We start from the raw sequence: 27,991 nt of genomic DNA, 5'->3' as shown, positions 1-27,991 counted from the left end.
TAAAATGAAGGTCGACTAGGTTTTTACTTTGAAACCATTTCCAACTCCCATGAGAACATGAAAAGTTCGCAAAAGAAAACAAAAAAATGACGCCTTGATGAAATAAAAAATAAAAAAGATTTTTTTACCTTGAAATTAAATTGAAATCAAATAAAAAAAATCATGGGAAATTGGCAATTAAGTTGAATGCCCAATCTAAAAACAATATCAAAGCTCTTATTGAATGTAATGGCATGATCGGGTGGGTTCTTAGCTCCCTCTCCAAGTCTCTCTACACGGATCATGACGTCGAACAACCATTGAATTGTGGATTTTCAAAAAGGGGCAAGCGTCGAAGAAGATTTGGATCATGGAGGACAAGGGCAAAGGAACGGACAGATGGACCGGCGCCGTTGCCAATCTAACTGAGATGGCTTCCAACTTGGAGTTATTCCAGAAGCTTTTACTCAAGAAAGCCGTCTATGTCGACGACGAGACGTTTGCCAGAGCTTCATTGTGCTCCCAACAAGCAAGGACGATCAAGGTTACTAGATTTTTTTTTTTATTATTTTTTATATTAATTGTTCTGTAGTTGGGTATTTTTAATCTGATATTTGGTTTGGAATTTCGATTTTGCTATTTGAAATTTGGCGGAGTGAGGAATTGGTGAGATTTCTTGACGGTGGTTATATTGAATTCCCCTCGTATTACCGATTTAAATGTTGATTTTCATGCTATGTAGTGGAATCAGAGTGATATACATGTTAATCACGGTTGCTTTGATATCTAATATATGGTTTTAGATTTCAATTTTGCTATGTAATGGGGGAATTGGTGAGTGAGGTAGCAGCTTTGGCAGATTCAGCGAGGAAGAATCTGGAGGCGGTTAGATAGGAAGTCATTCTCTTAAATAGATCCTGTCTAGATGCCATTTTGAATGTCGGGTTTTCGAAGAACAAGGAGGTACATACACCTGATCTTCGAAGACCTTCCTGGAGAAATGGAGGCACTATGTAGAGTAGTAACTTCAGCTGAGGGAAAGCCCAAAGAGGACAATATCGGCTAGCCGTGGGCTTGGGCCGTTACATCATCCAAATGAGTGGTTGCAGATGGCAATGATTGAGGGATATTAAGCAAATAGATACAAATATAATCACTGGGTTTGGATAATTCAGGGATGAGTTCAAGGAGTCAGTTTCTCCTGTACAAACGACAAATATGTGGGACCTCATTGGGCTTTTGTAAGATTATTTTAGATAGAAAAATTCATTTACTTATCTCTTGCATTCTATCTTTGAATTCAGCTATTTTATTATTGGCTTATGATGATCGGGTAAAACATCACACGCCACTATGTAAAGATCAAATATCATATTACATGAGCTCAAGTGATGCTCTTTGTTGAGATTACAAGCCATTTGGTTATTGTTTCTTACAAATTTGTGATACAATTTTGCCCACTGGTTATGATAGTGAATAATCTTTTGTTAGGTTCTTGATCAAAGGGTTGAGACTTTGGAAAGGGAACTTGATGCTGCTATCACTGCTGCTGCTCATGCTCGTTCAGAAAAACGTCAGGCTGAGGCAGCACAAAAAGCTGCTGAACTACACGTGCAGGAGGTCACTCGAGAGCTCGAGAACACTACAAGTACGGATATCCTACTCTTTTAAATTTTTTCATAGCATTCTTTTTCTTTATTCAACTTAAAATCTGCAGTTTTATCTGTTGAGCAGCAATCTGTCTATTTGGCCTTTTGGATGTGGGGGTCTGGTTGTGTTATGTCAGAGTCTTGTGGTTTAAATGACATTGTGACACACACACACACACACACACACACACACACATATATTTTATCATAAATGTCTTTGAGGAGAGTCTTGTGGTTTAAATGACATTGTGACACACACACACACACACACACACACACACACATTTTATCATAAATGTCTTTGAGGAGAGGGGTGTTCTTTAAAATTACTATGTTCATGTTAATGAATGATAATGCTGAGGTTCGTAACTAATAGTGGTTTGGAATAACATTTGAAAAAAATGAAAATAAAATCGATTTTTCAATATGCACGCTTCAAAAAATTAATAATTGAAAGTGTGTTTAGTATAGCTTATTGAGTGATTTTAGATGATTGGAAAGTGCTTAAACTAGAAAGTATTCTAAATAGACCATAAATATATTGATTCCTATGCTGCAGAGGTATTTCAACTGCATATGGATGAATTGCGCGCGAAGCAGGAAGAAATCAATAAACGTGATCAGGATATTAAGCTCTTGGAAGCAATAATTCAGACTCTTGGAGGGAAAAAATGACGTTCAGCAAATCTGTGAGGATTTGGTTTTTATAGTTAGAGCCCTGGTACCTTTTTCTTTTCTTTCGGTGTAAATTTTTTTATGGATAATCTGACTGAGCTTAATTAGGAACACTATATGGATAATCTGACTGAGCTTAATTAGGATCGTAGTGTATATTATATTATTTTGAATAAGTCGAGACGTGTCTTGTTTATAAAAACATGGATAAATAAAATTCAAATCATTTTTTATTTGCGAGTTATTCCCTACCAATGTCTTCTACTCTGATAGTAAATGAAAATTGGAATTATACAAAGTTTTAGTTCTTGTGCATCTTTTTGTGGATATGTTGAAAATTGTCCGAAACAGTTTTTATGGGTTTGGAGTTATCATTTTATAGTTCATAATTTTATGAGGAAAATACTTTGTTGTTACTTCAAACAAACCCAAAAGAAACAACCATGGTGGTCAGCTGCACTTTGCTTGAGCAGACCTGAAAGACTCAGCCAAATCGAAACGAAACCTCCCTTAATATTGGATCTAGGGAATGAGTTCGAATTATGGTGATTACCCATTTAAGATTTAATGGTCTGCGAGTTACATTGACTATCAGAGAACAGTCAACGTGCTCGCAAATTGGCTTGGACACTTGTGGATATAAAAGAAATGTAATCTAGCGAATACTTAGTCAGCTCAACCCTTCAGTAATAAGTAGAAATTCCACTAACCTCATTGTCTGATTTGTGATATGTTTAGTTGCATTACTGTTCTTTGTTACCATAGAACTGAAACTCAGTTATTGCTCACAAAGTTATTAAACTCCAGGCCTACATCAATAACTTTCAATATCCTTATTTTAACCTCTTTGCCCCACCATACACAGAATCAGCTTCTCCATTCCCTCTTCTTTTCTTCACGATGATGCTTTTGCCTGATTCTTGAAATTGGGAGCCACTTATTGTTTGACACTTGATGTTTTCATTCTCAATAGCCTAACACCTTGCGATGGGTGGTGATCAGGTGCTAGTGGATATTGTCAAGTCAATAGGCATGATATCTGCATATTAATTTCTCTTTCTAATTCCTAATCCAACGTCCCTTCTGTGCTAGCATTCTGATAAAGGCCCATCCCTAGAATTATTACTCCCTATAATTGATACTATCTTTTTGAAGTACAGATAAAACCTACCAATTATTTATGCATTCGATGATTTAAGTTTCGTTTGATAACGTTTTGGTTTTTAGTTTTTGAAAACGATACTTATTTTCTCATCATTTTTCTATTTGGTTTCATCTTTTTTAAGAAAATATTTGAATTTTAAAAGCTCCACTTCCAAACACATCTGAACCTACCTTTTTCTCTTTCTAATTCCTAATCCAACATTCCTTCTGTTCTAGCATTCTGATATAGGCCCATCCCTAGAATTATTATTCCCAATAATTGATACTATCTCTTTTGAAGTAGAGATAAGACTAACCAATTATTTATGTATTTCAATGATTTAAGTTTCATTTGATAACGTTTTGGTTTTTAGTCTTTGAGAACGATACTTGTTTTCTCAAAACAAGTTTTGGAAAACTTTTTTTTTTTAAAACTAGACTTGTTTTTTAAAATATATGTAAAAAGTAGATAACAAAACTAGGAAAACTATTGGTAAAAGTAGTATTCATGGGAATACCATCATCTTTAGCCTCTCAAGACCCATCTCCACTTCCAAACACACTCCCTTCATCCCCACTACTAACAATGTTCATCAAATGGCTACTGGGCCAAAGGCTAGGCTTTTTAACTAAAAGTCCTGCTATCTGCTGTTTTTACATCTGCATCTATCCCTTATTAATCCAAATAGTTTTCACCGCCAGAAGTTGAAGTCCTTCACTGAAAAGCAAGGAGGGAAATTGAATATCTTGTTCTTTTACAACATAAGACTTGGTCACTTGTTCCTGTCGCCTCGTATTCAAATTGACTGGGTGTAAATGGGTGTATCAGCTAAAACTTAAACTAAATGGAAAGAGAGAGTGAAACATGGCTAAACTTGTAGCTGCTGATTATTTTGAGACTTTCAGCCCTATTTTTTTCTCCTGTAGTCTCCAACAATTGGCCTTTTAGACGACTTGATATCTTTCAACAATCAATATCTAATATCTTTCAACGATCTTTTGCTTATGCAAGGATCTTGGACCATTATCCTATTTTCTTGCATCCAAATTTTCTTAGTTTGGTAATACATTGCTTTTATCTCACAGAAAATTCATTATAGACCTTCTACACCAATGCAAACATCCTTGACAGCAAGTGCAGTTCTACCCTATGAATTTTGAACCACCTTAGATTATAGTGACCTTTTTCAAGATTAAACCGACCATTTATAGCATAGTGTAGGACCTTTGGCCTTAAGTTCTTATCTTCATCAAACTACTCTGTCAACTTTTATACTAATGTAGACTGGGTAATGAAATGGTCGAAGAAGCATAATCAGGTTCTGTTGTTGTTTTTAGATCAGTTTTGGTTTCTTGGAGTTCCTCAAAGCAAAAAACTCTGTCAAATCGGGTGTTGAATCTGAATAACATTGGTGTGGATTATGCGACTTCTGGAATTGTGTGGATACAATGGATACAATCACCATGTTTAGAACACGTTTAAATAGGACAATATTGTCCTCTTTGGACTTTTCCTTTTGGGCTTCCCCTCAAAGCTTTTAAAACCCGTCTACTATGGAGAGGGTCTAGTCCTACTTTGACCAGTGACTGGCTCTGATACCATTTGTAATTGCTCAAGCCCACGGCTAGTAGATATTGTCCTATTTAGACTCCTCAAAAAGAACAATATCAACTAGCGATGGGCTTGAACTTAAGCTATTACATTCACAACTAGAATAAACACTTTGATACTGACCATCATTTCATACATCAAAAGGATTTAGAATACATTCTTTTGCTTTGTTTCGTTCCCCTTTAGTTTTTTTCTTTTTACTTATTTACTCTTCCTTTCATTAGCTTACACATGGCCTGCACCATTATTCCTTTGTTGCTGTTTAATCCACTGCTTCCTTTAGTTGATAGCCATGTTGAGCATATTTCCTTTCATTCTCTCTCAAGAATATTCTCTTCAACTTTTTCATTTTTAACCATCCACAGGTGGCACCACAGTGAGTAGCTGATTGTTATATCTGATTTTCCTCTGTTATTACAATCAACCTTGAGTTGCCTGTTTTATAAGCTCTTATCCCTCCTATTCTTCATAGCAGTTTTCTTGATTGGTTGGTGATGAGTTAGCTAGAGGGTGACATGTACCAAGTGGCTGTGAAGTGCTGAAGAATAAATGTGATGCTCTTAAGTTTATTGAAAGGCACACAAAAAGATAGCTCTACTCGTGGAACCGAGCATAAAAAAAGGTTGGTACCCGTATCGGAATCAACTTATATGTATCTCGATTAATCTTATGGGATAACTTTATGACTCTACAATATTAGATCGAAAGAATTCAAATTTGTAAAATTGTAATGTTCTATGTAGATGGCGGTCATCGAGTTTGAACTTGTTAAATATTTTACCTTTTTCACTTACTCTAAAATTTGATGATATGAAGGCTAAGGTGGGGGTAATTTAATAGGCAAGTTGTATGCAAAGTGTCACAATTGCACGCTTGCGACAAAGGGATAGTGATTGTACTACACTTATTCTCACCCGGCGGACAGTTGTGTATTGTCGTTGGCCTCACGGATTTAAAATGCGTCTATTAGGGAGATGTTTACACACGCTTATAAAGAAGGTTGCTAGCAGATATTGTCCGCTTTAGCCCGTTGCGTATTGTCGTTAGTTTCACAGTTTTAAAATGCTTCTGTTAGGAAGATGATTTCACACTCTCATAAAGAAGGCCGCTAGCAGATATTGTCTACTTTAGCCCATTACGTATCATCGTCAGCCTCATGGATTTAAAACGCGTATGTTAGGGAGAGGTTTCAACTCCCTTATAAAGAAAGGACCATCATTGAGGCTAGTGTCCTCGTTGGCACACCACCCGATATCTGATTTTGATACCATTAGTAACAGCTCAAGCCTGCCGTTAGCAAATATTGTCACTTTGGCCTGTTACATATCATTGTTAGTCTCACAGTTTTAAAACGTGTATGTTAGGGAATGTTTCTACACCCTTATAAAAAAATGTTTCGTTCCTCTCTCTAACTAATGTGAGATCTACACAAAGGGTCTAAATTGATTAATTTATCAAAATTCAGGAGTTTAATAGACGCTCGTAAAAAAAGTTCAAAGTTTAAATTTATATAATCATAGGTATTTCTTCTTCTACTAATAACAATAATAATAATTAACGGTAAAGAATATTAGTCTACCAAAAATAATAATAATAATAAAGGAAATTTTGGTAAGCATATGTTCCAACTCCCACTTGTGCCCAAAAACAATTCAATTTGCAAATATTCTTTTGTTTGGTTTAAACTTTATTTTGTTTCCAAATTTTTATTTTAAAATGCGTTTATTAGGAACTGGTTTCCACATCGTTCCCCTTTCCAACCGATGTGGGATCTTACATAGAGGTACTGTTCGACTTATGAACACGTTGCATACTTGTCTTGAATTGCTTCATGAACGAAAAGTATCTCCTATTTTCATCTTATAGTTCAACTGCAAGAGAGTGCGTATGTCTATATGCAACGAACACACGACTCTCCACAATGGTATGATATTGTCCACTTTGAGCATAACCTCTCATGACTTTGCTTTTGGCTATCCTAAAAGAACTCACACCAATAGAGAATGATCATTCTCTAAATTAGCCGATGTAAAACTTTTTTATCATCCAACACCTCCCCTTAATCGAGCCTCGACTCCTTGTCTGTTGAGGAGACCACGAAATAAAGCTATAGACGGTCTTTTTCTACATTTTAGTTATATTTTCATTGATACGATAGCTTAATAATATTTCAACAATTCCTTATTTCAACTATGATCGGAAGTTTATGAATATTTAAGTTCGTAGAAAATTGTAAAAATATTTTAAAATAATTTCAAATGCGACTTTATTTTTTAAAAAGAAAAAAATAATAAATCGTTATAGAAAAAAAATAATAATAATAATACCAATTAAAATGTTCATGTCTAATAAATTTTTTAATTTTTAAAATTTTTTATTTTTAGGTACATAATTCAAAGATTAGGTTGTTAATAAATAAATTTTGATTTCTTGAGATCGACACGACACGACATCAATTTTTGTAAGAACAGGTAAACAAAAATGGTATAGAAATTTGAAAGCGGCATTGATTCTGCGGTGCGCAAAGGATTTGAATCTTATATTCTCGTTTCTCGCCGTTTGCATCGCCACAAAGAACAGAAGCTCGTAATTTACTTCCAAAGCACTTTCTCTCTCAGTCGCTGATTCTGTCCAGTGCATCCATGGAGGGCAATCCATCGCTCAAGCGCCGGTTCTTAGAAACCGAAGATGGCGATTCTGCCAAACCACCTGCGTAATTTTCGACTTTCTACTCTCATTCAACCCCTAATCATACTTTCCTTGTGTTTTTATTCTTTTAATTGCTTGGTTTCGTTGCGCTTTACTCTCAACCTTTCATTTCTTTTTGTTGAACCCTCTGTGCAGTTTGTTACTTTCTATGTTTTTTTTTTAAAATTATTTGGCTTAACACTATATCCCTTCGAATACAATTTTCATTTCGCCTTAATTGCTTAGCTAAGGAAGGAGGATCCCCCTTGGTTTGTCTTAAATTCAAGAAAATGTATAGAACAGTGAAGCTTTTAAAGAAAAATCCGTCGAATATGCTCCTTTATGTTTTGAACTGAACTGAAAAATTGTTATAATAAGTTAGAAGGTTAAATTTTATCTCCACCCCGGTAATGTTGTAGTGAATGAAGTTCTATGAAAATTTGCAATTTGTTGGCCAAGTTTTTCCTTGTCTGTGAGAATCTAATTGGAGGTGGGAGGAGGAGGTCTGGTATGTGGGTGTCTTTTACTTGTTGTGCGTCTGAGCATGACCCCTTGATATAGTTTCGTGATTATTCTGCTAATTCATTTACTGCAGCCGTGCAAATGGGATATTTTCCCTCTCAACGTTGGAATTTTCTGTTTTTCAGCCAAAAGCGAGTCAGGTTCCCGAAGGGTAAGAAGGTGAAGACTGGAGATGCATTTGTGGATGTAGCGAAAGCTGAAGAAAACCCAAGTGACTTAACAGACCCACGATTTGCTGCCAAAGAGCGTGCGAAGCGACGAAATCAAATGACTGCTGACCTCTTCAATGAAGAGAATAGAGGCGTCGGGAATGACATATCGGCAGCTGAAGTGACTTATGAGGTAAGGTTTAGTTTCAAACGTGTTTCTATCCTGGTGCTTTCATGCTTATGTCAACCAGTGAAGTATGTTCATTTTATTTTATTTTTTGGTTCCTGGAGAGTAGGAACTTTGCTTAAGTTGTAGGTCCTCATACTTGTATTACTTTGTTTTTTACTTGAATCAATACATCATGGTTCTTCAGGTAATATTGTTTTTAACTTTTTGTTGATTGATCTCTCTCCCTTCTTATCAGAAGAGAGAAAATTGACCTTAGACATTTTCTCCTATTGACAGGAGAATGAAAACTTCGACGATGATGGAATTCAAATGGAACCCTTCAATTTAGACAAAGAGAGGGAAGAAGGTTATTTTGATGCAGCTGGGAATTTTGTTGAATATGTTAACGATAATGAAATCAAGGTAAGCATAACTGTACGGTGTTCTGTACGCTTCTGGAAAATATACTCCACTAGTTTATTAAGTCAGTGTAAATACCTTCAGGATGCATGGCTTGATAGTGTTGACATTGATCCAAAATATACCGGCAAAACCTCTTCAGTAATAAATAATGAAGATGATGTTCAAGAGCTATCTTCTGATGAAGTTGGAAAGATAAAGCGACGGATTGCTGACCTGCTTGAGCCAGGTGAAACGGTAAGCTCACAATCTTGATTATATTTCTTTTGAATTTATTTTGTAATAATTTTTTTTTTTTTTTTCAATTAAAGGTTACTTCATTGTTTTTTTAGTAGGAAGAACATAGGGCAGCAGTAGTCCTCTGCAGTTAGCACGGGCTGCAAAAAAAAAACATGATTTTTCTTTAGGTTCCATGGTATACATATATATATCTATATCTATATCTATATATATACACACACACACACACACACACATACAACACACACACACATACATATAAATAGTATTATAAAACACGAGATAATGAAAAATTGAAGAAATGAGGGCTTTATTTGAAAGTAATCTGAGATTCTCAAGATTTTAGGAGAAATTAGAGGTAGGCCGATTATGAGGAGTGCTGATTGGAATTTGAAGGAAAAGTGCAAAAAGTGTTATAGTATACAAACTCTAAAAGGAGAGAAAATACAATAACAAATAAAAAATAAGAACATGAATTCCTGTAATAAAAGCATCCCAATTAATACAACTATCAAAGGCAGCACAGTTAACAAATAATTTGGACAAAGAAAAAAAAATAGTGTATACCTTAAGTTTCGGATGTCGGAGCTCCATTTTCTAGTACAAACAATTTTTATTTAATGGTATCCATGAACTTTTCTTGGATAATTGTTGACATTGACATTTCTATAAGTTCGACTGTTGAAGTCGTTTACATTTCCCTTCACACCTACTATTAAACTCTTGCTTATAACTGAGAGTTGGCATAGGCTTGTCAATTATTTCTGATATTTTGAGGTTCTTTGCAATTTTTTGTGAGCCATGATTCATTCATTAATAACAATGACCCAATTTCAATTTACTATATTGAAAAAGAAAACTTAAATATCTTCCTAGCATTAAGTTGCTATGGATTCTTATAAATACATAGACATCCATTTGCTTTAAAAAAGGAAAAGTGAAAACACAAATAAACATTCGCTATGTGCTTCTTTATGTCAAGCCTTATATTCCACTTTTCAACATTCCATTTGCTTTTCAGATAAATCTTTTGGAGAAAGGTGTTTGCTGAGACCTATATATAAGTTATTCTGCTGGTGACAGGTTCTTCAAGCTTTGAGAAGGTTGAAAGGAAACTCCAATGACAGGAAGGAAAAAATGTCAGCTGAGACAAAACAAATTTTTGATAAGTTAACAGAAGATGCTATGAAACTTATGGATAATGGTGAATACAGTTAAGTATTTTGCTTTCCAGGTTTAGTTCTTTGGACTCTTGAAGTATTCCTTGATTAGAGTAATTTATGATATTGTGGTGGTTCTTTGGCCATGAGAAAGCTTTGTTTAATAAATGTTACCTCTTTCTAATTTTTTATTTTTGTAGGACATCACGTTTTGTTGGCAACTATGCTTTGCTTATTGTTCAAACTTTGATTATGCAGATGTTTATCATGAAAAACAAGATGTTTTTGAGCGTGAGGCAGGTCAGTATTCTGTTTAATACTTTATATTTTGGTTTTGCCCAAGACTGAAGAACAAAAGTATCTTCTCCTTTGTGCACTTGCATTGCAGGGGTCATTGTCCAATTTCTTAATTTGGGGCATTTTATTTAGTATATTTTACTGACAAAGTTACAAAATTGTTGGGAAAAATCTATTTCTAACCCTAAAGTTGTCAATTTGCATCAATTTCCACCAATTCACCTACTAATTATAACAAAACTCAATGGAAAAATCTTCATAAATGGGATGAACCTTAGCTAAGTGTTGAATTTTAGCCTAAGTTCAATTTCCACTAGATCACCTACTAGTTATAACAAAAATAAATTTAAAAATTTTCGTAAACCCGCTACTATCAATAAAATCCAGTTTGCAAAAGATTATGTTTGACTGAAGCACAATTTAACCATTGAATAACTTTGTCAAAACTCACAAATTTCAACAAAACTTCAGCTCTCGTGTTGTTTTACTTTGAAATCCTACCAATTTTGTATCATATGTATGTCCTATAAGACGAACACTTATGAGAATAATTTTCTTAACAATTTTTCGAACAGATTTATCAAAGATTAAATTGATTTAATCATGCTACAGCTTGACAAGTTTAGGGGTAAGAATTGATTTTTTTCCCCAAAATTGTGCTTTTTTGTTTGGGAAAACTTTGGCATAAGATTAGCAACCTAATGATTACGGTATTGAGTGGCTTAACATCCATGAGGGTGAAGAAAACCTAGGAGCTACTCAATTATTCTCCCAGAAATCAAGTGATTCAAAGGTGATAGGAATAAAAAGAGAGAGAATGAAGTTGGATGGGGATGAATCCAAGCTAATGGAAATAAAGGTGGTATGCTTAATTGATGATGAATGGAAGTTGGTTGATAACATCATTGATGAAGCAGTATATGCTTGAAAATTGAAGAAATATTCACACATTACACCAAAGGATGGCACATGGGGAAAAACCAGAGGCAGTTAAAACTGAGCCAACGAAACCGTATGCATGAAAAATCAACCGAGAATGAAAAAGGTTTCATTAGGTTTTCTCCACAGTGCAAAAATTGGTTGTTGGTTTGGATATTTGTAGGTTAGGCTAGAAAAATTCGACAATACCTAAGCTCAAGTAAATTCCACCAAATGTTGGTGATGGTGCAAGCTAAATTGGAAACTGATGAAGAAAATCGAATACATGGTGAAACATAAATTCTTTAATAAGTCCTGAGAGTAGAATAGGTCATGAAACTGATTAGATTAACTATGGCTTCTTGGAGAAAGGTCAGATGATGGAGGCATTATAGTTACAGGGCTTCAAGTTGCCTATGAAAGGTCTGTAGTGAGGGAGGAAAGAAAGGCATATGTGCTAGGTCAATTTTGAAAAATTGGGTGGGTCATAAGCCAGCCCCAAAAATGGCTAAGAAACTAATTGATGGTTTGAATTGGTGAGGAAAGAGAAAATTTTTAGGTATTTTAAGTTTCCTTGGATGGAGCTTGTTAACAGATTTTGGGTCGTTTTCATCATAGCAAAAAGAGTGAGAAAAGTGAGTTTAAACTCTTGTATAGACTACTGTACAGAGAAAGATTTTTCTTTGAAGATGTGCTGATGTGGTTTTCTTTTGGCACTGTTGCTATGCTATGGTGATGATAGATGTAATGACCTTTCTTTTGCTACCTCAACCATTCAGCCATCCTGCCAAATTTTCTGCTTGGACCAGGGATTATTGTTTATCGTGTAGCTTTGTCAAAGTAGTCTTCACTTGTAAAGTGTCCATGTGGTGCTGTTTTCCTTGGGCAGTCTAATTGGTGATTTTAAGTTCTTGCTGAAGCTTTTTTGGCTTGTTTAGTTATTTAGATCAAGAAAATGGGTTATTATTTGAAAAATGAACGACTCTTTGACTTCTAAGTAGGTTTTCTTTGTTAGTACTTTTCGTTTATATAACACAAGCATATGTCATTGATGAGAACGAACTTTCCCCTCTACAAGTTTTATTAATTTTTTAGAAAGAGTACCTTATATGTTGGACCTCTCTTTGTAAGTTTATTTGTTATACGTTTTCTTTTTTATGAAAAACAATTTTCTCTATTAACTCTTATTCCTTTGATTTTCAGAAGGATATGAAACATTAGCTCGGGCGAAAGCTGGAACATCCATGAGCTTGCATCATGGAAATTCTGACATCAACAAGGGAACTGGTTTGTTGTCTGATGATCAAAATCCTGGCATGGGCTCATTGTTCACAAATCAATCTGAAGTTGATATCTCTAGCAGTGGAACTGATACATTTGATATGTTTGCTGACGATGACGAACATAAAGTTCCATCTTCTAATGATAATTTAGCAGCTGATGCCAATGGAGTCAATCAACAAACTCCCAATAACCTGAACCCTAATTCTGAGAGTATGCCTTTCCATCCCAGGCAAATGATTTAGAAAGCTTTTCTAGTTTTGCCAGTTATTATCTTGCTGATTAACTTTTCTTGTTTCATATTTGTTTGGCCATGCAGGTGGAGCTTCGCAAAATGACTATGTTTATGATGAATCATCTGGGTAATTTTTCTCTCTTCACAATTATGGATTCAGGAGGACCTAATTCGATCTCTCCTTTTTTGCACTCATTTATTTCTTTAGTAGTGAAATTATACATTTCTTGAGTAAGGCACATATTGATTGGAATGTTAAACCTCCTATTCGTTTTACAAATTCAAGGAGAATGCATGGCCCTAGGCTTTGAGTCACTAGTAGTGTAGGAAGTGGGAAATGGTTTTGCCATGGTGAGGAAGGAGGGGGGAACAAACACACTCGGAAAGTGTAGTACAAAAAAAAGTTGTATGTTGCATTCGGAAATGATAAATTGCTCCCGAAGGTTATCAATTGGTTGGACTTTTGGTGTGATAATTTACTTCAAAAGCAAAGTCTCTGATGACCTAGATCCTCTGATGCCTCCTTGCAGTGAAAGCACCACTGTGGTTTCAGGATAAAGGAAGAGCCTCTAAATCCGATCCATAATATTTACACCCCATGCAGAACTAACCAAGAAAAGAATTTGATCTTCTTTGAAATATCTACCTACCAAAGCGAGTAGAAGATTGAAGAGGTAGCGACCCAAGCTCACTCGTAGAGCCTCAAATATGTGATCCCACATACGACAAGAAGACTGGTATTGCCCACACAAATTGACCTAGATCCTCAGACGCCTCCTTGCAGAGAAAGCACCACTGTGGTTTAAGGGTAAGGAAGAGTGTCTCTAAATCTGATCCATAGTATTTACACCCCATGGAGAACTAACCAAGCAAAGAATTTTACCTTCTTTTAAATTTTACCTTCAAAGCAAGTAGAAGATTAAGGGGAGAATAGGCAAAGAAGGCCAATGATTTGGTGTAATATGAGGTAGGAAGTGGTGGTGACCCGTATGAAGATTCTGTGTGTTGAGAGATTTATGAATGATTGAGTTGATAGTGATACTTCGTTTTTTTTCCTTCTCTTTTTAAGGCTTAGAAACTTCATTGCTATTGGTAAGTTTTTTTGCAATGTCACTAAAATTTGCACTGAAAGGAGCCTTGTGGAAGGTACTTCTGGCATCAATGCAAGGCCACGCCATTAAGAGTGCCAATAAAGGACATCGAGAGATGACTAGGGGAAATGTTGACAACTGAAAGAATTTAGCCAAGTTACACCCACAAAGGACAGGAGCTGGCAATTTCTTTGTTGATTACTGGGCGATGAGCAATGAAAAGATTCCAAATTAAGTTTCCTCTCTTATGACTTGAGCTAAAAAATAAATTATTTCGCCCAATAATTTTCTCAAAACTTGACTCGAGTCAATTTATCACTAAATTAGGGTGAATCATGATGATGTGCCACAGGGATGAGTTCATCATAATGCCTTTTGGCTTGAAAAACTTGACTTCATGTTAATTTATCACTAGATTAGGATGAATCTTTTTTATGTGTCCCAAGGATGAGTTCATCATCATTCCATTTGGCTTAACAAAGACGCCATCCACTTTCCAAACCTTGATGGATGGAGTCCTCAAGCTTCCATCCGAAGGTTTATCATTTTTATTTTTCTTTTTCAAATCATATATTTATGTATAACAATGGATTTTAACGAGGGATTTCATAAATTTGACATGGAGACTGATGGTTGACCATTGATGAAGTATGCCCAAAGAGATCATCAAGTTTCACAGAGTTCATGGTCTCTGGTCTTGGATAGGAACAGTATCAATTCTTCTGTTGTGGAATGAGTATCCCTTAGCTTGGTCGGGACGAGGGAGCCTATTAGTATGATCAAAGACATTTTTTAGCACTTGAGAGCTTATTTATTTATGGAAGGAATGAAGGATCTGTAGTTGTCATCAACGATTAAAACACTCTGTTTTGGTTTCTGCAAGATTGTTGCAGCCTTTTTCTGTTCTTGAGCAAGTCAAGGATGACCTAGTTGTGGATTTTATTAAAAGGATGAATCTTCTATTTATTGATGGTTTTAACTAACTAATAAAACTAAACTAAATAACAACCAACTAAAATAAAGTTACAAAATAATATGCTACATCACTTGTCTGCTTTGCTATTCCTATGGAGCTTTTGGGATATCTCTACTTGCCCTCTAGCAGTCTTTCTGGGCATATGCCATGTCTTTCAATCTCCAACAAACAGGTTTGATTCAGTGGCATGGTTGTTTGGATAAGGATAAGAGGGGCTAGCTACCGTTGATAGTTAAGTAGTTTGGTAATGTACTTGCAGAATGATAGTAGCTATTACTAGAGGGAGGTTAACGAGGAGGTAAGAATCAGAAATCTAGGAGAGGCCAAGCCTCTTGAATGTTTGGTACTGCTGCAATTCCCTATATAAAATGTGATACTCTGTTCTTCTTAGTGTTATATCAGATATCTTTTCTTTATTTTCCTCTGATAGAAATAAGAGACTTTCCCTTGACTCATTAGTATTTGTATGTTTGTTAATGTATATATATATCATCGTTTACGTTTTATCTTCAGGTATTATTACAGTAGCAGCTTAGGGTATTACTATGATCCATCCACAGGACTCTTCTGTTCTGCTGCATCCGGGCAATGGTAACACATCCTTGGAACTTTGCTCACTGACTTTCATACTTTGATTGCATTCTTGCTATATTTATGGCTGGGAACATTGAAGTTGTTTGGTTGATTCTGCTTATATAAGAGCTTGGAATTTTTATTGTGCTGGTATTGCCTGATTTTGAGGGTAGAGTAGTGTGTTGGGTTCACTCCTAGATCCCATTGGCTATCAGTCTGATGGCAATTCCTTGGTTTATTCGTTTCTTTAATTTCTTCCCTTTTGTTTTTACCTGTTCATTATTGAATTAGATTAGTTCTTGTTGACTTAAATCAAAAAAACTAAAATCAGCAGTAACGTTTAATAGAATTTCTATGCTATGGAGAACTTACATGAATTGGTGGTTATGTGTGCAAGTCCATATACATGGATTGAAGTGAAAATTTTAAAATAAAAAGGTTTATAAGAGGGTGCTGTTTTCTTATCCATGCTTCCATGTTTGAGTTGAGGCGTGTGAGTGTAGGCGCATAATCTGGAGAAAGCCATTCTTTTTCATGGAAATTCAATACAATAATGTTTTTGTGTAGTAGTGTCGAACATCGAGGTGGTAAACGTAAAAGGAAAAAGAACCAAGAAATAAGCAACATTTGATACATTACATGCATGAAATATTTTCATATTTATTAGAGTTCATTGGAGACTACCCAGAAATATAAGTGCATGTTTTTCCAGTTGCATTATTTCTCTTTTAATTTGACATTCTAGTTTTAGATTGAACTAACACGAACGAATTGGCTAACCGTAAGTTTTCAGATAGTAGATATCGTTATAGTGAATCATGGAGAGTTGGGTTTATGGTGTAATGTATAACGTGTGGATGTGATAATGGTCTACAAGTTCATCGTTTTAGGTACTCTTATAATGAGGAGAGTGGCGCATATGATGAAATCCATGAAGCTGCCGCCCCTGATGCCAGTTGAGAAATGGGGGAGAAGGTTTGATGGGCTGAACTGTACAGTGTATACTGAACTGAGCAACAAATTGGAAGATGTGATAATATGGGTAAAGTTGCCATTGCCTGTTTCTTTTTTCTCTTTGAATATCATTTGTATGATATGCTCTACAATTGCCTGTTTCATTATCCTACTACATTGGCATTGGACGGTGCTCCGATCCGATGCAACTTCGTTTGATAGTACTTTAGTTTTGTAGGCTGAATTTTGTATTTTAAAGGCTTAGTTCTCTCTCTAAACGACTTTTCGATAGATTTTCCTTGTACTTTATAGTTTAATGAAATGTTATGGTTTTAGAGAGGTTTTCATTTAGACCCCACTTTTTCTATTAACTAGAAAGTAGTGACCGATTCACTTTTTAAGAATGAAATCTATGGCATGTCGATATGGTTTGAGCACTCGAACTTGACTTGTATTTATGTGATTAACAACTTATTAAGAGTTCTGCATTTGTTGATGGAAATTGCAATGGAAGCATGATTGCCATATCTGGAAGAAATTGGGGAAGGAAAAGTAAAGTTGTGAGAGTTGTTGAAGGTATGTAAACACGAAGTTATCCAATTTTCTCTCGATATGTTCCTCAAAAAATTCGATTCATGTAGGGTGATAACTTGCACTATGCGTGCTTGCAGCCTCCCTTTAAAATCATCGACGTGATCTCAGACTTCCCACCTGATTTCTTCTCCCTATCGGTCTCACAATTTTATTGTCTCTTCCCAATCATTGGAGTTGAGTCGAGGATACCAAAAACAATTCCTCCCCACTAAAAAGGGATGGAAATTGATTTCACATTTGGCACTCCCCATTTCTAAATTCTAATTATTCATTGAGATTGATCCCGAAGTTATGGAGCCTTATCATTCACGCAATTTCCCTGTACATTGATAATGGGAGAAGGCAAACTGAAGCTCTCCGATACCTCTTTTTTCAGGTCTATTCGGACATTCGGTTCCCGAGTTTTTTTTTATGGATTGGGTTTAGATCTTAAAGCTAGGTGAATTTCTAATGGACATCACCATAAACTCTTGTAAACTCAAAACAATTTTTATAAATTATTTCAATGATTAAAAAACAAATAAGCACTCTCACTGTGAATTAGAGAGGTTGTTGCATTCTTGCACAGGAAGCTGTTCATCATCCAAGTTCACAAGTCTTCCCAATGTAATATTACAAAACGACTCAAGAATCACTCGTCGTGGAGTCAACAAATCTTGAGCTACAGTTTTCATCGTCGGCCTAAACTGAGGATTGGCATTAATGCAAGCCAACGCGAGTTTAGCCATTGTGAATATTTCCTCAGCCTCTTCAGCAGTAGGAGCTGGTAAACGCTTGTCCATCATATCTCGTAACTCCAATAGTTCCACGTCCGAAGGTTCCGAATGCATCGTTGATGATGTTGTTGAAAGAGTATATATAAGCTCACCAGGATGATGCCCCATGATTGTTTCAAATGTTACTACTCCAAAGCTATACACATCACATTTTTCCGTAACTTTCATCGTATATGCAAGATCTACCGCCAAATATACGTTACAGTTAAAATAACATTCTAGTGAAAGTTTATAAAAATGTTGATAATTCAGTAAGTTTGTTACCTGGAGCGATGTATCCATAAGTACCAACTGCTACCGTCCACATCGATGAGTCGAGATTCATTAGTCTAGCAGTGCCAAAGTCAGAAACATGAGCGTCATAGTTTCCATCCAACAGTATATTATTACTCGAAATGTCTCGATGAATGATCGGAGGCACGCAATCCTGATGCATATAGTTTAGAGCATTAGCAACTCCTTTAACAATATTGATCCGTCTCATCCAACTCAATTCTTTTGCTAGCTCGTCACACCTCAAGATCTTAGCTAAGTTTCCTCTTTCCAAATACTCGTAGACCAAAAGCGATCGTCCAGCGTGAAAACAGAACCCGTAAAGCTTTACGATGTTTCGATGTCGGATCTTTGTCATTAAAGTTATCTCTCTCTCTGATACTCTTTGTTCTTCCAAATTGGTGTTGAGATGCTTTGAATGTAGCTTCTTGACTGCCACAACTTGGCCTGTTGATAGCTTTGCCTTGTAAACACTTCCATGGCCGCCAACGCCAATACAATACTTATCATCAAAGCCTTCAGTTGCTTCCCTTATGCCTTCATACACCAATTTTTTATCATAACTCCAAACTGAGAACAAATCTCCACTAACTTTTGCCTTCTTTGTTCTTCCTTCCCCTTTGAAGACACTTAAAAATTTAATGCCTAAACATAATGCTATGAACAAAGCTCCAAAAGAAGGAATAACAATCAAAAGAAGTGAAGAAATAGCTCCCTTCTTCTTATCCTTCCCTTGAATTGGACAACTCTTTAAGCTGGTGTGGTTTCCACATAGTTCTTTGTTGTTCTCGAACGCCTCGGCCGATGCCTCTTCGAAAGCCTTGCTTTCAGGAATTGGACCTTCCAAGTCGTTGGATGAGAAGTCGACGAGTCGTAGGCTCTTCATATGAACAAAAGAAGTCGGGATCGACCCAGATAGCTGATTGTGGGAGAGGTTTAGTACTTCTAGTTTCACAAGATTCGCAAGTTGTGTCGGAATTGCCCCGGAAAATGTGTTGTCACTGAGATCCAACAGGAGCTGCAGGTTGGCTAGATTGCCAAGCTCAATAGGAATGCTTTCTCCAAAGGTGTTGCTTCTTAAGTTTAAGTAGAAGAGTTTGGAAAGATCAGCTATTTGTTTTGGTATTGGCCCACTTAGATTGTTGTTAGCTAAGTCAATGTATGATAGATCAGGTAAGGCTCCAATTTCTTGAGGCATATAGCCATTAAGCTTGTTGCTGCTCAACGTAAGGTTGATCAAGGACTTCAAATTTCCAAATTCTTTGGGAATTTGTCCTGAAAGATTGTTGGAAGACAGGTCAAGAACATGTAAAAGACTTGATTCTCCAAGTTTTGTTGGAATCTCTCCACGAATCTTGTTGTTGGAGATCTTCAAGCTCGTGAGAAGTCGGCATTTCGCCCAATTCGGCGAAACTTCGCCGTAGAAATCATTGTAACTGAGATCGATATAATCCAAGTTTGGATACACACCGAAATCTTCGGATATGTTTCCATGAAATCTGTTCCGATCGAGGCGAAGTCGTGTTAGACTGGTGCAGTTCTTGAGGCCCTTTGGGACAGAGCCAGTGAAGTTGTTGTTACTAGCACAGAAGCACTGCAATAAGGCTCCATGACACAGAGTTTGTGGTAAAGAGCCAGAGATGGTGTTGTTTGAGAGGAAAAAATGAGTCAAATTGGTGAGTTTGTTGATCTCTTTGGGCAGCTCACCTGAAAACTGGTTCCCATAGAGGGACAAAACTTTTAGGCCGGAAAGATTGCCTAAAGACGTCGGGATCGAACCGGTCAGGTTGTTTAAATGCACTTGAAGATCAACAAGAGAAGCCAATTCACCTATCTCAGATGGGATTGAGCCAGAAAGATGATTTCTTCCCAGATTCAGAGAAGAAAGACTCCTCAAGTTTCGGATCGTTGTTGGGATCGAACCTGAAAGACGATTTTGTGAGAAGCTCAATGAAGTAAGCTTCACCAGCTTGCCAACCTCCTTTGGTATGCTTCCTTCTAAGCCATTGTTGCTGAGGTTGAGCTTGGTTAGTTCATGAAGCTTCCCGATCGAAGGCGGGACAGTCCCGAAAAGGCGGTTGCCGTGGAGATCGAGAGTAAGGAGATTGGGGAACGACGAAAAGTCGAAGTCCTCGAGAGTACCTATCAAACCAATGTCTGTAAGAATAATATGATTGACAATGTGAGCATTGTTGCAAGTGATGCCTTCCCAATTGCAAGGATTTGTTAAGTTTGTATTTGGAAGTGGGAGTAGTTTCCATGAAGGAAGGAGAGCTTGTGAATTGTTTTGAAGGCTAAACTTCCATTGAAGCAAAGCTTCAAGCTCTTCATCTCTTTGTTTTAGAGTTGCAGAACCAAAAACCAGATGGAAAATGAAGAAGATGAGGAAAAAATGGAAAACACCCTTGAACTGCATCATCCTACGCAACCGGTTCGAAGACCTCTAATTCGAAAAGGCACATGAGTTTGAACGCTATGTTGAATGTGCGGCGTCAGTCGGTCCTAGAAAAAGTGGTAGTGGCGCGAGGAGTTAACGATTAGACGTACTGGAACCTAGAGATCACCAGACAGCTCGTTCCATCTATAGGGATCGAGGGCATAGCACAATTCTTCTTGGAATAGATGATGTTGAAATTGAAGTGAAGTTAGAACATGAGAAAAAAACAGGTCAAATGAAGTTGTGAAGGAATGGCATTGACTATGAGTAATTGATTGTCACGAGGTCAAGTCTTTCATTAATGTTTGATCTTCTTTTCAATATTTCTCCATAAGTCACTCCAAATCTTGGGTTTGACTTTTCAAGCTAAATTATTTGCTTTGGTGTGTTTGTGTGGAGTTTACGGTTGCTCGTGCAAACAGTGGAGCATGTGGTTTATTTCGATGGATTTAAAATTATATTTTTTATACATATTAAAAGGAAATGGTTATGATTATTTAGTTTTTAGTTAGTTTTTAGTTTTAAAAGGAAATTGTTTTGATTATTTAGTTGATCCATTAATATCTTACTGTAATTTAATGAAAACAATTTTCTTTTAATAAATTAAATTTGTGTAAAATTATTATTAAATATAATGAAAAATTAAAAAACAATTGTCAAAATTTTCTATTATGTTAAATTTTATTCCATACAAAATATTTGAAAAAGTAGGAGAAGACTAAAATTGAATAAATGGTTTCTAATGGAGGGGAAAATATGGAATAAAAACAAAAATGGATATTTTTATGACTATCAAGGTAGATTATTCAAATTTAAGAACGTTCTAACTAATCTTTATTTATTTGTGTGTGAATAATAGTTTAATAAGTAAAAATATAGCAATTTTTCACGAAGTAGAACTTTTCTCCATAAACAAACAATAGGTATGCTCGTAAAGCTGAATAAACCACTTCTCATCTAACCTTTGTACCAACTAGTCGTACCGTGGCCTCTTCTATGGTAACCTGCGATCTAGTTCGTTAGTACAACTAGCTAAGAGGGTTGGGAGGGTTGAAAAGTACGACTTGCGATAAAATCTACCTCATCAAAAGACCTTCGAGAGTTTTCCATTGAAGTTTTAATTGATAAAGAAGACTTCCGATAAAATCTATCTCGTCAAAGGAAGGAATTGATCCTGCAACCTTCAAGTATTGTACGCTAAAATTTAAAATATGTATCAAAAATTCTCTCTAAAGAAAGAAGTCAAGACTCGACCCTTCAAAAGATGACTCAATCTCCTAAATCCTCGATTTTTCATTTTTCTTAAAAAAAAAATAGTTTATTCTGTATAAATCTTGAATTGTCAAACTATTTCTATTTTCAATCCAATAAATTAAATAAAGTGAGGTGTAATCTCTGTGCCCTCACATGTGATGAGATCTAAAGAGATCACAATAACCATATAATAAATATCTTATTTAGCACATGACATCATCTAGTTTGACATCATAATACAACACCAACTTGATTCAATTTATGAGCTATCAACCTTCCAAACATAACTTGATTCATCAGAGTATGTAATTACATAACAAAATCAACAATCAAGTCACATGCTCTCATACCTCATTTAATTCTCTCCGACGCTTAATCGACTCGAGAGTTGTAGCATTAGGCTAGCAAATCATTCGAAGAGGGAGGATTACGAGACAACAAAAAAGAATCAAACTCCCTCCTTTTCTCAAACTTTTGATCCTCTCTCATATGTTGTTTTGCTCAACCACCACCATCATGTTCATCCTGAACACCTAAATCAACTCATTAAAACACACACATACAATACACAACACAGAAATTGATGGAGAAAAATGATACTCAACAGATCTCCAACACATAAGCATGAATCAAAGACATTAACTAAAGTGAATGGTTCAAAGCTAACAATGAACAAAAGTCAACCTGTTTAACTTTCTACAAATTTGAACGACCGACTCTCCATTTGATTCATTGAACTCAATAAAGGTATAAGAATCAAAGATTGAGACATGTGACAATAATTTGGACAATACCCATTATAGATCAGCAGCATTGAATAATCAACTCTCCTTTGTATGTTCATCTTCTACAGGCCTCTAAGTGTGTACAAACAAACATTGGCACTTCCAAATAATACCCCAAAACATTTCAAAGAGCACTATAAAACAGAATAATAATAATGATGATGAAGTTAGACATGTAATTTAGTCTCTACATATATTAAAAGATCAAAAAATTGAATTACCAAATATGATGAAATATCAAATCTACGTTTCAATTAGATGAAATAGACATAACACCCACTCATAAAATCATAATTTTTACTCGTTCTACAACTTTATACATAGTAACTTATTAACACAAAGTTGTTCATTGTAACAGAAGATTAACTTATTAAACATATCGATATAACTAGTTAAGATTAATACATATTAATTCATTAAAATCTAATGATGGTAGGAACTTAATGGGAAACAAACGATGCATAAAAACCATTAATTGGACTAAACCTACCCTACGACAAAATATTCTTAATTTTAGAATCTAACTCAAACACATTGGAAAATCTACCACTCTATGTATGTTACTATCAAATATTTACCAAGAAGGCGAACACAAACAAACTGCCATTGTTATTTACATATCCAGCTCGCTTGCTACATGGCATATCCATCAGGACCTCAGTGCTTACCTGTTATCACCAAGCCCCTGAACCACATGTCTTAAAAGTCCATTTCTAGGAGAAAAACGAAAAAGAAAAAAAAGAGAGAAAAGACTACCACTTCACTAGCAAGAAAATGTCCTACATAGGGCAAACTGAAGGGAATATATGTGCATGTGTACAGGCATTTGGGAATAAATGCACGATACTTCCCAGAGTCCAGACCAATATTTGCTAATATTTCTCATTTTGTTGGGAGAAAAAACAAAACTTGGACGAATACTCAACAAAATACTGACAATTTTAGTTATATAAGCCTTACCGCCAATTGAGGCATTCAAAATATCACTTTCGAGAACACACAAAAAGCAATAGACAAAATCAGACGTGCAATATTTCTCAACCCAAAACCAAGTAGTTGCAGAAAACAGCAGCATAAACCAAACAAATAGCAATCCGACCAACCCTCACAAAACTATACACGTGCACTGGCGTTGAATGTCGCAAACTAATGGTAGAATTTTTATTAAATAAATTTTCTTTTAGACGTGAGGTATACAATTTTACATGCAGAACTTTATAAGCAAACATCAATGCAAGCAATGTCAAAGCAACTGCAAACATCATTGCCAGCCTCACCCCTCAAGGGCAGCAACCGGCCGCTACAGAACCAATCAGTCGAGCCAATGTCTATCGTACATCAATCAAGGTATCTGCTATCAAACACCACAGCAACAATGTGTATCCCAAAAACTACAATAAGTCAGTCAGCACATCAAGCAGCAAGAGATTGATCTAAAAGTTTGGGATAATAACCTGTAAGTTTAAATCCACCCCTTCAAATAATACACAAAACTATAAACTTATGTTTACCATGGCTACACTCGTGTTCTGATGCGAAGTTCAAACATGCAGCTAAGTTTTCTTAAACCAGCCTTCGCCATTAATATCAGTACCTCTCAAATGCATCAGCCGAGTATAAAAATTGATCAACATAGGTGGGGTCAAACCTATATGTCAAGGCCCTCTAGATCTCCTTGCAGGTGAGGCGAAACATTACAAAATTTGGATAGGCCAGATGGATTAATCAGGTCAAATATCAAACCCTAAAGCATAATTGAGTTTCTAAAAACATTTAAACGTGACCATAAACCTTACCGATATATTATCATCCAGTGAATATTAGTAAAGACACTGTCCACAGCAACATCATACTGCATAGACAATCATACTGATAAATCAGCAAACTGCTGCAACCAGCATCAAAGTCACGATCACCCATCTATCACATAGAAACAGCATCAACAGCCACAAAATCAACATCCGCCAATCAGGCGCCATTCAATCTTATCCCGAACATAACTATAAAATCCAATAGAGGATTCATGATGAATCAGGATAGCTCAAACATATGAAAAGGAAAAGAAAAACACTGGGAAAAGAAAAGGACACCACAAATACTCAAAATAAAGTATTACTACATGGTAGAGAACAGAAATAAAGAGGAAGAACATGTCCCAAGCTATATTCTATGACTGGAAATAAGGATACAAACTGCAGAGCCGAAAAGGATCAAACAGATACAAGATAGTAGATAAGGCACATTAAGCTCGATATATGATAATGAACATCATAGAAAAGTCCTACCAAAACTAGAACTTATAGTCAACATTTATAATCGAGTGTCCTCAGAGCATTCACTCCTGCACTGTTCGGTTATGTCCACAGTTCTCCTTGCATCCATCAGTATTCACTTCTGTCAAAATTCAAGCAGGTAAAACTTAACTACTTTAATCAAGTCCAGACTAATCATCCAAAATAGCTCATGAAGCAACTTACATTGACATCCGAGTTTTGTGGAGATGGGCTTCGTGAATCAGCAGATTGACCTCGTGGTGAAACACTCCTAGGAGTTGGAGACCTTCCACCATCACCATTTCTTTCAGGACTTTCACCCCTTGGAGATGGACTCCTTCGAGGTGAAAGACTCCTTTGAGGTGAAAGACTCCTTTGAGGTGAAAGACTCCTTCGTGGTGAAAGACTCCTTCGAGGAGACAGACTCCTTCGAGGACTAGGGCTTCGTCTACCAGGAGAAGCACTGTAATATGTAGAAAAAGAGCTGATTAAAAGTAAAATTCCACACTTTTCACCAACTGGATAAAAATTGTAATAGCTTTAGAACCTATTAACAGAACGACTACGGCCACGACTTCGGCTATGGCTGCGACTACGATTTCTACGTTCATCTACATAGCGTCCTCTTCCCCTCCCTTTGGAGTAATCAGGACTAGGCCGCCTGGGACTGATGCTCCTGCTCCGCCTGCGATAGTCTCTTTCCCTCTCTCTTTCTCTCCCCCGCCTATCACGATCACTCCTGTCCAAGCTTCTGCTTCTACTTCTGCTTCTCCTCCTATAGTCCCTATCTCTGTAATTATCCCGATATCTGAAAGTGAGAAATTTTAACTAGTAACTTGAATAAAAGAATAATAAAACTACAAAAAAAAAAAAAAAAAAAAAAAAAAAACCCAGATAAAAATGGACCTTAACAAGTTAATCCAATAAAGTACGGAGTTTTAATTAGTAACTTTCAAGCAAATGGACAAAACCTGGACTTCATGAAAGAAAAGAATTGAACACCGCTACCTAACCCAAGCCATATATAAATTACACTAAGACAATTTCTTTTTAGATCTACCAACATTTTACATTTCCATAATTATGACATCTCATGATAGAATCACATATTATAGCTACCCTAAAAAAGAATGAAGTCATTGGACAAAGCTACATTTTGAATATCATATCTGAGATAGAAGAAACAGGAGTCCAATAAATAGTCCTCTGCACGGACAGTACAATAATCTGAGGTTTCAAAAAGTGTGACTGCACATATTCCTCCGATATCCTATCCCACAAAAGCTTTCACCCTTGAACATCTCAATCTAGGGAAATAATTATTCCACAGCAGAAATCTAATGACTGGGCTAGATTCCTCAAGGATAGCAAATATTCAATCGTAGTATATAAAATTTCACCATCTCCAAAGACATTACTAATGGATGTGGAAGAAAAAATTACCGTCTCCGTGGACTACGACTTCTAGACCTGTGTCTTGACTTTGGAAATGGTTCGCTGATTTTTCCTTTCTGACTAAAAACATATTTGACATAGAAACAACACCCATTAGTAGCAAAACAAATATATTTAAAGTGAAAAGAGCCCAAGCATGAGGGAAAAGAGTAAAAGCACTACTTCATGACTCACATCTTTTCAGCATTTGGACCATATTTAGCAAACTGGACAGTTATCTCTCGTCCATCAACCACAGTGCCTGGAACATAACATAAAATATATACGGATTTCAGCTTCCAATTCATATTCAGCAAGTTAACTCCCTAAACCAAACACATTGAACTTGTCAAATGGAGGAGAGTAGAGGCATGACTATAAGTCAACCAGAACTAACAAAGAAGTGAGAGAATCAATTTCAGAACTTCTTGAAATTATAGACCCAAAATGATGAGAATAACGCCCAAAAGATTATCTGCCTTCTATCCTCAAACATCATCCTTGTAGCTTGTGAGTATCTACAAATTACTTCCACTTGGAGAGGACAAGGACAAAATCAAACAACATGAGACAAAGTGGCGGGGGTACCATCTAGCCTGTCCACTGCTTTCTGAGCTTCGTCTGCGTACTTGTAACGCACAAATGCAAAACCTCTAGAATCACCAGTCCTAGCCCACAAAACAATATAAGACACAATCACGAAACAGTCAAAACAAAAATAATCAATTCCCAATTCCAAAATTTTAAAATAAATAAACAAACAGAAAAATGAAAAATAAAAATAAAAAACCCCATGCAGCATTTAAGCTGAATGAAGAGTACAATTCCATTCATGTGCAAACTGATGTCACAAAAACTAGAAGAATATCAATGAAAGGAAATCAACTCAATCCTAAACCTCTAAATGTTTAATCTAACAAACACAAAACTCATGCCAGCTATTAAAAATTCTATCATTTCTAACAGAAATCAAACAAATTCCAGAAGATAAAATCATTAAAAAAAAAAAAAAAGGTAATCAATCGCAACAACGCAGGGAACTATACCTTCGATCTCTGGGGATGAAGATATCGACAACCTTACCATACTTGTGGAAAAGCGGGTACAGGTCATCAGCAGTGGTGCCTAAAAACACAAAATCTCAGTCTCAGCTAAGAATCAAGAAACAAAAACAAAAAACAAAAAAGAAACAAAAAGAATTAAGAAAGAGAGGGAGATTGAAGCATACGGAAGGTGATGTTGAGCACGAGAAGCGAGTAGGTGTCTGTAATATCTGGAGGACCCGACCTTCCAAAATGAGACATTTTGTAGGACGATGAAGATTAGGGTTAGGGTTTCAGAGGACAGAAGAAGAGAGATCCGTCGAGTAAAGTATCCGGAAGAGCCGAGGGAGAAAAATATTAATATACAGAGAGGGGCAGAGAAGTAAATATC

At 36.1% G+C, this 27,991-nt stretch overlaps 4 protein-coding genes across 13 annotated transcripts; 2 read left to right on the top strand and 2 right to left on the bottom strand.

Annotated features, from left to right (window-relative positions):
* Positions 1–207: 207 nt before the first annotated feature.
* Positions 208–5,825, top strand: LOC111486188. Of its 5 annotated transcripts, XR_002718814.1 has the most exons (5): positions 208–523; positions 1,471–1,627; positions 2,188–2,349; positions 5,424–5,434; positions 5,534–5,812. XR_002718814.1 is itself a non-coding variant. In XM_023133223.1 (4 exons), the coding sequence occupies exons 1-3, from the start codon at positions 350–352 to the stop codon at positions 2,301–2,303; spliced, it is 447 nt and encodes a 148-aa protein (XP_022988991.1). In that variant the 5' UTR covers positions 208–349; the 3' UTR covers positions 2,304–2,349; positions 5,424–5,825. The 5 variants fall into 5 exon arrangements, 3 of the variants coding, with proteins under 3 accessions (XP_022988991.1, XP_022988992.1, XP_022988990.1); XR_002718813.1 differs by lacking the exons at positions 5,424–5,434; positions 5,534–5,812 and adding an exon at positions 2,453–2,616 and having other exon boundaries at positions 2,188–2,416; XM_023133223.1 differs by having other exon boundaries at positions 5,424–5,825.
* A 1,670-nt stretch (positions 5,826–7,495) lies between these two features.
* Positions 7,496–17,082, top strand: LOC111486036 (SUPPRESSOR OF ABI3-5). Its single transcript, XM_023133036.1, has 10 exons — positions 7,496–7,771; positions 8,394–8,610; positions 8,884–9,009; positions 9,091–9,243; positions 10,330–10,459; positions 10,665–10,706; positions 12,825–13,115; positions 13,222–13,264; positions 15,718–15,795; positions 16,668–17,082. Exons 1-10 carry the CDS (start codon positions 7,701–7,703, stop codon positions 16,735–16,737), a joined length of 1,221 nt encoding a protein of 406 aa, XP_022988804.1. The 5' UTR covers positions 7,496–7,700; the 3' UTR covers positions 16,738–17,082.
* Positions 17,083–17,848: 766 nt separating this feature from the next.
* On the bottom strand, positions 17,849–21,054 carry LOC111485936 (probable leucine-rich repeat receptor-like protein kinase At1g35710). The gene is made up of 2 exons (XM_023132910.1): positions 18,366–21,054; positions 17,849–18,283 (listed from the first exon to the last, which is right to left on the bottom strand). The coding sequence occupies exons 1-2, from the start codon at positions 20,791–20,793 to the stop codon at positions 17,856–17,858; spliced, it is 2,856 nt and encodes a 951-aa protein (XP_022988678.1). The 5' UTR covers positions 20,794–21,054; the 3' UTR covers positions 17,849–17,855.
* Positions 21,055–22,302: 1,248 nt separating this feature from the next.
* On the bottom strand, positions 22,303–27,935 carry LOC111486086 (serine/arginine-rich splicing factor SC35-like). 6 transcript variants are annotated; one of them, XR_002718801.1, is made up of 11 exons: positions 27,786–27,935; positions 27,604–27,682; positions 27,146–27,225; positions 26,753–26,819; positions 26,567–26,638; positions 25,671–25,931; positions 25,328–25,586; positions 25,136–25,244; positions 24,128–24,850; positions 23,429–23,535; positions 22,303–22,590 (listed from the first exon to the last, which is right to left on the bottom strand). XR_002718801.1 is itself a non-coding variant. In XM_023133094.1 (8 exons), the coding sequence occupies exons 1-8, from the start codon at positions 27,859–27,861 to the stop codon at positions 25,239–25,241; spliced, it is 900 nt and encodes a 299-aa protein (XP_022988862.1). In that variant the 5' UTR covers positions 27,862–27,935; the 3' UTR covers positions 24,922–25,238. The 6 variants fall into 6 exon arrangements, 1 of the variants encoding a protein (XP_022988862.1); XR_002718799.1 differs by having other exon boundaries at positions 22,303–22,598; positions 23,429–24,850; XR_002718800.1 differs by having other exon boundaries at positions 23,429–24,850.
* Between the last annotated feature and the right edge of the window lie 56 nt (positions 27,936–27,991).

Source organism: Cucurbita maxima, unplaced genomic scaffold (genome assembly GCF_002738345.1).
Source record: "Cucurbita maxima cultivar Rimu unplaced genomic scaffold, Cmax_1.0 Cma_Scf00011, whole genome shotgun sequence".
In the NCBI taxonomy this organism is placed as follows: Eukaryota; Viridiplantae; Streptophyta; class Magnoliopsida; order Cucurbitales; family Cucurbitaceae; genus Cucurbita; species Cucurbita maxima.
Note: the sequence above shows the minus strand (reverse complement) of the source record. Positions and strands in the feature narration are given on the sequence as shown.